Source organism: Zootoca vivipara, chromosome 1 (assembly GCF_963506605.1).
Source record: "Zootoca vivipara chromosome 1, rZooViv1.1, whole genome shotgun sequence".
NCBI classification, from domain to species: Eukaryota; Metazoa; Chordata; class Lepidosauria; order Squamata; family Lacertidae; genus Zootoca; species Zootoca vivipara.
In genome coordinates this window covers 94,798,682-94,810,693 of record NC_083276.1, presented here as the reverse complement: position 1 = coordinate 94,810,693, position 12,012 = coordinate 94,798,682, and the positions used below count along the sequence as shown (strand labels likewise).

Genomic DNA, 12,012 nt, shown 5'->3' with positions numbered 1-12,012 from the left:
AGTGTTCTCGAAGCTACGAACATGAGTTTGACCAAACTGCGGGAGGCAGTGGAAGACAGGAGTGCCTGGCGTGCTATGGTCCATGGGGTCACGAAGAGTCGGACACGACTAAACGACTAAACAACAACAACAATGCTAAGGACCAGGAACAGTTCTCACTAGCAGACTTTTTCCAGTGTTCATGGTTTTAGAATCCAAGACAATGTCCAATATCATATAAAGTATTAATAAAATATGCATGGATTATATTAGCCTAATAAGGCAACTCTGAAGGCTTTTGTTTCCGTATGTTTTAGAGGGTAACCCATGTGATTTAAATGGACAAAATTGTTAATGACTTACCTTACTGTATTATTGATATATATATATATATAATACTATCATAAATTTAGACACTGAGCATAGGAGGTTGCCTTGTAACACGTTATATCATTAGTCTAACTCAGGAATATCAATTTGAGAAGACTCTTTGACCAAGTGCCTCTCATTGCTGGCCAGCTCATGTTTTGCTTGGCCTGATGGTATTGGGCCCTGGTTCCCTGCCCTGCTTAACACTGTACAGTGGAGAGGTGGTGGGGAAACAGTCTCCCGCTCAGCTCATCTTTTTGGTGGGTGGCAATGGGAGCTTCTCTCTGTTCTAAAGAGGAGCAAGTCTGATAGCAACACTGAGAGCAAGGCTTTTGGCATTTCCTTGTTCTCTGCAAAAATTCAGCCCTCAGGTGTTTTGATCATTGCTGCAGATCCTTCTGTACTACTGTATTAATAAAATTGTGGCCAATTCTTTTACTAAGTCTGCATTCCGAGGTGTGCAGGCAAAGGCCTGTACCACTTCAGAGAGCATGTCTGTAAATCATTTTAATTGCTCTCCCTTGTAAGAAATACCTCGTATACAAAGAGAAGTCATGTAAAAAGAGAATTTCTGTTAAAATGGTAATAATGCATGATATTATTTTAAACTCCCTTTAGATGAATATGCAGTCAAAGGGGGAAAAAATTGACTGGTCTTATGTTCAGCCCAAAGCTGACGCCTAGCTAATCCTGTATCCCACCCTGTGTCTTAGGAAGTCTTGTTCTGGACTTCCTAATTATCCTCCTCCTTCTTTCCAAATTAATTTCTCTCTTCTGTAAATATGCAATTTGTTTAGTTCACTTTTCTTGTATGCGCACAGCTGCATAAACAATGCAGTTGAATGAGTTTTGGAAGTAATCTAAATGTCATGTATAAAAGCATTTCCTGCATATGGGCAAGTACCCATTCAACCAGCAGAAACACCAAAGCAGCTAAGCATTTTTTAAAATATCAGTTTGAAATGTACCTGATTATCAGCTATGAGACAGAAATAATAGCTTCCCTCAGAAAATACTACATTTTAGGTAATTATCCTGATATAGTTACTGAGAGAACCTGCTGAATTAGACCAATAGGTCATATAATCCAGTATACATGCTGCATTGATCATTGCAGTATACATTGCTGCATTGAAGAAAAAGCCACTGCAAGATTCCAGTCTGCAGTGCATCCTCAACCCGGATTGGGATCTGTGTTAATTTTCTGCCAAATATTTTCCCCTCCCCAACTAGTTGACCATGAAGGAAGGGAAAAAAAGTAAAAGTAAAAGTGGTCAGTTTAAGCAGATTTTTTTAAAGGCGTGATTTATGTAATAATATGTAGTTTGACCTTGAGTTACCACATATAAGTAACCTGTCTCACATTGGGCATTTGACCAGTCAGAAAAGATCTGGTCAATTGACCAGTCAACTATTGGTCATGGATTTTTAATGCGTTCATTTTGTTAGAACACAAATACGACACTTTCATCATCAACAGGTTTGGACATATGCTAATTGCAAAAATGCAGGGCAGTTAAGAGTCTCCCTTTTCCTTGCATATCTTTACAATGTCCAAATCAGAAAGTTCAGTTCTGTGACTGATGGGGAGCTTCTGGATTGCAAAGTGGATAATGTATTGGGTGGGAAGATGTAAACACTTGGGAACTTACATAAAATAATACATACATTTTTGTCTTCTGTTCTCTTCATTTCTGAACTTTTGAAGATATATTGAACTATTATATTGAACAGCTGCCATAGTTAGAAACAGACATTCCTTTGTTGCACCAAGAATTTTGCCTAGTCACCTAAGATGATGCGGGCTATGCTATGATGAAATTCTTTTTACAAGTAATGATATACATTGCAATTGTCTGTGACTTTTGTGTGAATGTGGTACATGACTGAATCAAATAATGATCACCCAATACTTGGCTCATCTGGCTGCTGTCTGGCTTTGTATCACTTTTTCTTGTCAAAAGATGATATAGTATTCCTTCTGAAAGTATAAATTATTTATTTTAATGAGAGGCAAATGTCATGGTAATGAAGCTGTGACTTCCGAATCCTCCAATAATAAATTATTCCTTCCAGCGCTTTCCCAAAGACACACAGTCATGTGTGCTGATTATGCATTTAGGGTAAGGACTGCTATTTCCGAACTCTAGCTTGGATGTTTGCATTCATGCTGGAATGTTTGTCAAAGTATTTAATAAGTTTCATGATTTTTCAGGCTGGGAGCCTCTTGTGCATAATGTCTGCACTTTAAAAAACCACACAAAATAGACAAGGAGATAAAAAATATAAATTAGCCCACAAATGAAGCTTGAACAAGGCTTGAATAAAATGTAGCATAAGCTTGAATGAAATATGTTCTTGACTAGAGGGTAATGTTTCCCCACCCCATAAGGTCCTTCAACTCTGTAAATCAACCCTTTCCTTCCTTCTACTCTAGGAGTAGGAAACTGTTCCACTGAAACTAGTTGGCACAAATTTCAATTACAGTATGTAGATAAGCTGAAGTTCTGGGCCAATGATGCACCTTCATGACATGAAAATAACATTGCCTTCACTAGCTTGGAAGTCTGTTCTGCTTTGGTGATCTACTTTACATTTTAGCTTGTTCTTGTTTGAATGTTTGTTTGCTATGATGATAGCAAAGCCTGATGCCCTTCCAGGGGTTAGGGTAAATGTGTATATCTTTAAAAGGGCAATATGTCATACATGGACTGAAATATGTACATTTGACCTGAAGCAGTGAGCTCAATTAATTTTTTATTAATTGTTGTTATAAAACTCAGTTCTTTTATATCAAATGATCATAGGTTGGACACAAAGTTCACACAGGCCAGTGGGAGCATCTCTTGAAGAGAATTCCACTCATGGGATGAACCTGCTGGTAAAAAGGAGGAAGCAGGATTTGGTTACTTCCCCTCCCAGTGTGGCCCTCTGCCCCACCTCCTGCACTTTTGTGAAGGGTTCCTTAACCCTACAGTGAATTTGCAAGTGGAGATGCAGCAAAAGTCACTCCTCACCTGCCTGCAGAACTCCTTTGCTAAAGCAAGAACCCTCCATTAATGGAAGGAGCCTTTCCATCTACAGAGGTGGTCAGGCTCCAACCCATAGTATTTCGTAAGCATGTGACGCAGGAATAGGTTTTATTAATCAGTTCCCAATCTCCTCATAAACGTTAAAGAAATTCATGCCCAATGCATTTATTAAGAGTGATTAACAACAAAAGCTAAAAAGAAGCTCCACACTGAAAAGAAGTCTGAATACCAGATGTGAGTGCACAGACAACCTGGGAACACCATGCTCTTCAGGCCCTTCTTGAGAGCTCCCTAAGAGCTTCCATTAGCCACTACTGGGAACAGGCTGATATAACAAATGGACTTTTAGACTGATATGTCAGGATCTTCTATAAAATCAGCCCCCTCCCACCATATATTGAATCTATGTTTGACCATTATTAAATTAATATACAGTATATAATATTAATACGATTCTTACTTAAGTCTTGTGGGGGAGCCAGTCTAATTCTTCACTTTTGTGCATGCTTATTTAGGACTGAGCTACCTTGAAATTAGGGTGGTGCAGGAAGTTCCCTTGCATAGGGCGCCAAGCTATGAGAAAATCCATTATGGGCACCAATTTTTGGCCTCACTCAGGGTGCCATATTACCAAAGATTACCAAAGTCTATTCCTGGACTGAGTCAGCTGATGCAGTGTAGCCCAGGATTAGTCTCTAAATTAAATCCATATCTAGAGGATTTGACAGAGCTCATGAGAAACTTCTACATCATGCACTCACCAAGTCATAAGCGGTATATACTGTCCCAACACTTGGACACTATCACCCCTCTTGCTATGATGCTCTCCATAGTCACTGGGCTATGTATCCAGAGCATAAAAACCCTGAAAAAGAAACACAGTTATTTTAATCTACACAACCTCACTGAGTGAATGTCTGCTGTGGTTTCCTTTGGGCTGCACATATATGCAGCAAAACAGATGCATGACAGGGGTGCCAACTTGAATAAAATATTTGGGGGGGCAGGTAAGCCCCACCCCACATAATTTATCACAAGACACAGCACATGCACACCATTTGAAAGGCATTGCCCGTCAACTGGGGGGGGGGCTGGCTCCCTCAAATATTTTAGTGTAGGAGTTGGTTCCTATGATGCATGATAATTGTACATTCATGCAAATTCCTACACGGAATAAACTTCATTTGTATTGCATTGGAAATTTGTTGTGTGTGGTGTCTCTCAAATATCCTTCAGAGTTTTCTTATTTTGAAGTTCATTTATGTGCTCTACTGGATTGTTATGAAAAAAATGAGACAATGCCATTCAACAGCACATATGCTCAGAAGGAGTTATTTGTAGAAAATACTTCTAGCTTTTTAACAACTCCTACTGAAACATTTAAAAACCATTATTTTTGCTCTGGCAAACAGCTTTAATAACAGACGCCAACATAGTTTTTACAGTTCGAATGCTATAAATTTGCAAGCTTTGCCACTGACAGATTAAAATATTTGCGTACAGTTTGGCTACCTGTTTAGTGCTGTACTGTAAACACATCTTTAGATATGAGGAGATGAATTGAACAGAAGTGCACTTCAGCAGGCCTGCTACATACAATCTGCCACATTCACATGTTAGCAGCAAATTGATCTCTATGGTTTAAAAAGCTATCATCTAAGCGCAAGGTAAATGCCTTCTGATATGTCGGATAACCTCTAGGTCCCATTCGCCCCCCCCCCTCCAGCCCAGTACAATTGCTATGCTCATGAAGATTGTTATTGAACAGAGTGTACTCTGCTTTCCCCTTCAGCATTTCCATTACTGAGTTGTGTTAAGCAGCTAAAAGTGGGGAAACAATCACAAGTAAGAGCAAAAACAAGCTGGCAGAATGATGGACATTTGAGAAAAGAAGCCACTGGCATATGATAGGGATGCAGGAATGGGGGACTATTTAGCTCTCATTTATAGATGAATCTCTCAAAATCACACTTTCTGAAACAATATGCAGACCAAAACACAGCTATCCTTCAAAATTAACATGGATCTGAATTTTCTGATGCAGTTGTCCAACCAAACAATGTTTACAAAAATGCATACGTTAGGGGGAAGTGTACATAAAAATGAACATACCGTATTAATGAAAGTAACATACACAAATGCATTAGGGAAATTGTGTATGTTAATCAAGACTGCATACAAAAATGTGATTACTGTATTAGGAGAAAACACACTAAGATGCTGATGAATTTTCATTATGAATATTTAAAACACAAACAAACAAATTGCTGCAGTAATGTGGAGAACTGAACTAAAAAATGAGGAACTGATTATCCCTCCATACCCAGTGCTAACCATCTCTTTTAATCTTGACGCCTCTCCCCCCCCCCCAATCCACCTCACAAAGTTCTAAAGCAGGGCTTGCATGACTAGGTTCTTTACAGAAGGGATGGAGAATGTTTGGCCCTCCAGATTTGTTGTACCACAATTCCCATCATTCCTCATCATTGTACATGCTGGCTGGGGAGTTCAATAACATTTAGAGGGCCAAAGGTCAGCTATTCCTACTTCAGAGCTCTTAAGTTAAAGTCCTATGTCTCTTCCCTTCTAGGAACTAGCTCTTTGTTTCTGAGTCTTGCATGCATTTTAATACATCACACAAAAAAAGAATGGCCAGTCACCCAGAATATTGCTCTTATTAGCCAGTAATGCATACATGCTATGATAACGTGTCACCCTGCCACTTATTACATCTAGTGTTAACTAAGATAAATGTTGGCACTCGCTGACCAGAAGCAAGTTAATTCTGGCATCTTGTCCAAAATGTATGTCTGATGGTGCTTGAGCTACAGTACAATGAAGAAATATATGCATAGGATATCGGCATATAAGTAGACATTCTAAGAGGTATGAAATAAATTCAGACAATAACAGATTCATCAGACACTGCATTAACGAATAACTGCTTAGCATGTAGCATAATGATGGCAATATTGAACCTTGTGGATTTGTTATGTGGCTGAGCTGAGCACATCACTTCAGTAGAGCTCTGGTGCATTAGTCTGATGTAGGTGGAAAGGAATTAAGACCTTCTCCAGGGCATCCTACAGGCAAGGCACCTGTGTTTGCTCCTAATGTCAGGTACAAACCTTTGTAAGTGGAAGCATTCCAAATATCAGTCACCAACAGCAAGACAGACATGCCCATTTCCCACTCCACATGCCTACAGCGCAAGTATGCTTATCTGTAGTATCCAGGTGCCCTACTCACAAATCAATTTAGATGAATGATCTGCTAAATTTCCTTTGCTTTCTTCTCCATCACTGACATGCTTAGTTATAGCACCCCACAGAGTATAATTGTTGGATAACAGAAGAACTATTAAAATGATATTATATTCAAAACCATTTATGAAATAATTGAGTGAATTGTGAATTAAATTATTGTCAGTTGGATAAAATCAACCTCCCATCTATATTATAACCTTATTAAGAGCACACAAATGGTTGCAGCAATCTTGACTGCTGGTTGGAGTCTGCTAGAGAGACAACATGCATTCCATAAATACACCATAGGTGAACTAGTTTAGCCATTTGTCCTAGTAAGCCCCTAAGCTGGTTCACCCCACAGCTGTCAGTTAGCTCAGATCCTTAAAAGGTGCATTATATAAAAGATGTTTTCCATGCTGACACAAATGGATTTTGGGTGGGAGGATAAAACATTTCAACATTGCAAATATATATTTGTGTCATTCATTCCTTTAGCTAGTTATTAAATCTGACTCAAATTCTAAGGAGTATTCCATACCTTTGCTGTAACTAAGCATTTAAATCAATCATTTATATTATTGAAAGCTAGAAGAAAATCAAAACCAACTTATATATAAAATGGATTCTGTTTCAAAGCTGTTCTTTTTGCCAAGAGGGCATCTTAGAACCTAAAGTTGTCCCAGTTTGTACAAGTGTTTACATACCGTAATCTGAAACACTGTTTTGATTCTGTGTACTTAACCTAAACTGGTCCAACTACACCCCACCATTACAAAGTTTAAAGTCTTAAAAGTTAATAAAATGGGAACTGTCTGTCTAAACTTTCTGAAAGCTGCATTAAATATCTACATGTTGGAGATGATAGCCACATTTCAGACAGATGCATTGCAAAATGTCTAACATGCAGTAGTTCAAAGGATTTCCTTGTGGGGGCATAGAGAGGCTGTTGAGGTTACGGGAAACTACTGGAGAGAAGACTGTAATTACCTTAATATGGCATGCGATTTTTTTTCAGGCAACAATATACTTCATAAATTGGAGATGTTGCTCTAACAAGCCAGATTAAAATGACCAAGTAGGTCTTCGAAAGAAAGTAACTGTTTCTAACACAGATAAAACATTTACCTAGATGATTTCTGACAGTAGCTAGTTCTTTTGGAGTACTCTATGATACTTTCCTTGGGAAAGGAGTACGACAAGGCTGTATATTGTCTCCCTGTTTATTTAACTTATATGCAGAATTCAAGGAGAAGGGGATGACAGAGGATGAGATGGTTGGACAGTGTTCTTGAAGCTACGAACATGAGTCTGACCAAACTGTGGGAGGCAGTGGAAGACAGGAGTGCGGACAACTCTGGGGTTGCGGCACTCATCTCACTTTATTGGCCGAGGGAGCTGGCGTACAGCTTCTGGGTCATGTGGCCAGCATGACTAAGCCACTTCTGGTAAACCAGAGTAGCGCACGGAAACGCCGTTTACCTTCCCACCAGAGCAGTACCTATTTATCTATTTGCACTTTGAGGTGCTTTCGAACTGCTAGGTTGGCAGGAGCAGGGACCAAACAACGGGAGCTCACCCCGTCGCAGGGATTAGAACCACTGAACTTCTGATCATCAAGCCCTAGGCTCAGTGGTTTAACCCATAGCGCCACCCTACCTAGACAGCATCTTAAAAAGCAGAGACATCACCTTGCTGACAAAGGACTGTATAGTGGTGATGTATGGAAGTGAGAGCTGGACCATAAAGGAGGCTGATTGCCGAAGAATTGATGCTTTTGAATTATGGTGCTGGAGGAGACGCTTGAGAGTCCCATGGACTGCAAGAAGATCAAACCTATCCATTCTTAAGGAAATCAGCCCTGAGTGCTCACTGGAAGGGCAGATCCTGAAGCTTAGGCTCCAATACTTTGGCCACCTCATGAGAAGAGAAGACTCCCTGAAAAAGACCCGGATGTTGGGAAAGATTGAGGGCACAAGGAGAAGGGGTGACAGAGGACGAGATGGTTGAACACTGTTCTCGAAGCCACCAACATGAGTCTGACCAAACTGCGGGAGGCAGTGGAAGACAGGAGTGCCTGGCATGCTCTGGTCCATGGGGTCACGAAGAGTCGGACACGACTAAACGACTAAACAACAGCAACATGATACTTCACATAACAAAGCAGAACAAAGTACAGTGGTACCTCGGGTTACAAACTTAATTTGTTCTGGAGGTCCGTTCTTAACCTGAAACTGTTCTTAACCTGAGATACCACTTTAGCTAATGGGGCCTTCCGCTGCCGCCGCACTGCCACCGCTGCATGATTTCTGTTCTTATCCTGGGGCAAAGTTCTTAACCCAAGGTACTACTTCAGAGTTAGCGGAGTTTGTAACCCGAAGTGTTTGTAACCCGAGGTGTTTGTAATCCGAGGTACCACTGTACTACTAAAGTATGTAATCCTTGTAAATCACCTGAAGTGTCAGTCAGTGTGGAATTTAGGGGCAATCTCCCAATGCATATACAATGGTACTGTAGCCTACTTGACCACCTCAGCTACAAATTCTGCAAACTTCCTGCTAGCTGTTTGTTTATTATTCATTTACTGAATATGTAGCACATTTAGCACACATAGTCTTTGGCTGTGTGTTTCATTAATCTTGAAAATTAGTGCTATGGATTCACTAAAACAAACAAATAAATAAATCCAATTTTAGAATTGGGGAAATTGAAAGTTGAGAGATGTTGATTTTCCCAGTTGGACAATCTTTCTAAGTCTGGGAGGCAAAAAATAAGAAATAGAAACAGAAAATAAGTAGTCAGCTTTTAATGAACATGTTTTTTCATTGAGATATATAGGTATGGAACAGCAAATTGTTTCAGTAACTTTTGTTTCCTAGATACTTGTAGATGGATGGTGTCAGACAAGGGTTTAGGAAACTGAGCTCAACTTTTTCCATAGATATGCTTGGGTCTTGGTATACTGTCTTGGGTCTTGACTAAACTCCTGATTGTTGCAAGGGTATCTGTGGATTAGATTATGCCTAACTGCTCAGTATTCAAGTGCTAAATAATGATTACACATATATCATTGGTTCAATAGGCATTGAGTATTCAGCAAGTTTGAAAACATCAGACCAGACCAGACCAGACCTGCTTCACTTTTGTAGGCTCTTCAGATGCTGTTGGACTACAACACCCATCATCACCGCCTTTGGCTGTGCTATCTGAGCCTGATGGGAGTTGGAACTCATCAACATCTGGGGGCCACCTTAGATTCTAAGGCATGAATATGACCTTTAGGAAACATATAGGACTTTTATTCTCAAAATAGATTTTGCTTTCAGTGAACCCTATAGTGCACATTTCAAATTAAATTAACTCATGCACATCAGCAGAGTCTATGTTGCTCCCCCCCCTTCAAAGTGGAGACATATGTGGACACAGGATCACAGTCTTTTTATTTGAAAGAAACTCTGGACAGTAGTCTACTCAGAGGAGGTCAGTTGTTGACATTAATGGATCTCACTTCGTCATGGTCATTCATTTTAATGGGTCTACTCTGAGTAAAGCTTAGTTGACTGCCATCCTATTTTCTACTTGTATTGTAAACGTTGGACCCACCACCCCTCTTTCTCTGTGCAAAAACTATTCCACCTTGCAAAACAATATTTCTATCCACATCAGATGAGAAAAAGCATAAACAGCTAGCAATGCCGTTGGCATTGTGCAATTCCGTGTAAATGGATGGCAGTCGGAAACAAAACCTTTCCCTTTCTCAGAAAGGCTACTGGATTGCCGATGAGCCCCCCTGCTTGGAATGTTTCATTTCAGAGAGGAGATCACTGGGATGATTTGTAACTTATCCAGTTTGCACGAGCGCGTGCGTTTGTGCGTGTCCGCAGAAGTCACACGCCGAAGCATAATAACTTAACAGTTGATGCTCAAGGCAAATCTCCACTCTCTCCTCTCCCGCCTGCTCCTCACCTTTCCCTTTCGTTCCCCATCAAAGCGCTCGATCCATCCTTGGAGCGAACGCCCTGCCCTGCCCTGCCTGCTACCCCCAATGTGACGATTCAGCCGCGCGATTGGAGGCGGCATTCTTCAGAAGTCGTGCAAAAACCGGGAAGTGAGAAAGGCGGAGGGGTAGTGGAAATAGGCGCGCTCTTGAGCAGCCAGGTAGGCAGCAGCAGCAGCAGCGTCCCCTATGCCCGGCATTCCGAATGGTCCGCTCCAGCTGAGGAGGGAAAGCGAATGTGCCGTCTGAGGGAGCCGCGCTGTGCTCCTTTCCCCCTCTGTTCTCGCTGTGGCGCCGAGCTGCGGGATCCAGCTGCTGGTGGTGCTGCTGCTGCGAGGGAAAGAGAGGGCGAGCGGGGGAGAAGGCGAGCGCGCGCGCGCCCTGGGCTGCTGCTGTTCTCCTCCCTTCTTCCACCTGCCCTTAGGGAAGCACTTCGGACTCTGGGACCACTGGTGCCACAGCCACTAGCCGCTGCCCCTGGACCTCCTCCACCTGCTGCTGCTTTTCAGTGTGGGGCACACTGTAGGAATGCCCGACCGTGCCGGCGAGGGGAGCCAACCCGCGTCCCAGGTGGCTGCCGCTTTGGGGCTGCTGCGCGCTCATTAACCGCCCACCGCCCGCGCCTTGGCTTTGGAGCTGGCCGCTCCGGTCCTCTTTTTTGGGGGCGCGCTTTTCCCTCTCGGTTCCCTCAGTTCGGCTTCGACTTGAGGGGGGTGGAATTGCGCTAGCCGGAGGAGGACGAGGCAGGCGGCTGCTTTCGGCGCTGCCCGGTGGGGGTTTCTCCGCCGCGTCCCTCCGCCGGCTCTCTTTCTTCTTCGTCTCCTTCATCTTCCGCGTCATCTGCTGTTTCGCTCGCGCCGCGGGAAGAGAGTGGGCAGCTTTTGTCATGCGAGCGGAGCCGAGGGAAGCGGCTCTCGGACTGCAGGACCAGTGAGAGGAAGTGCCCGCGTCTCTCTCTCTCTTCCCCCCCCCACTCCTCCCCGACCATGACAGCCATGAAGGAGCAGCAGCAGGCGCTGCCGAACCCGGGCAGCCGGGGGAGCCAGCCTGCCCAGCAAGAGCAGGTAGGACTTGGCAGCAACTCCGCCGCCTCAGCCCGGGCGGGTGTGGGTGGGTGCTTTCCTGTGGGGGGGGGGGGCTTTCGTCCACCATTTCCTCCCCATTGAGGACTAGCATGGCAGCCCAAGTTGTGGCAAATAATTGGGGGGAGGAAGAAGAAACAGAGATGAGAGTCCGCTTTGGCGCGCGAGCACCAGCGTCCAAGAAGGCACAATATGGGGCCAGGTGCTGCTGCTGCTGCTGCCTCCTCTTCCCCTAGAAAAGAAGACTTTCCCACTTGGCGGATATTGTTGCTTATGCGTGCGGAAAGGATCCTTTCAGCCAGGCTGCA

At 42.8% G+C, this 12,012-nt stretch overlaps 1 protein-coding gene across 1 annotated transcript in view; it reads left to right on the top strand.

The window, feature by feature from the left end:
- The first annotated feature begins 11,298 nt into the window (after positions 1 to 11,298).
- The window catches only part of DPP10 (dipeptidyl peptidase like 10), a 228,481-nt gene continuing 227,767 nt past the window's right edge, over positions 11,299 to 12,012 (top strand). The window contains exon 1 of the mRNA XM_035130088.2: positions 11,299 to 11,686. Within this exon, the coding sequence (XP_034985979.1) occupies positions 11,609 to 11,686 (78 nt within the window). The 5' untranslated portion in view covers positions 11,299 to 11,608. The remainder of the gene's footprint in view (positions 11,687 to 12,012) is intronic.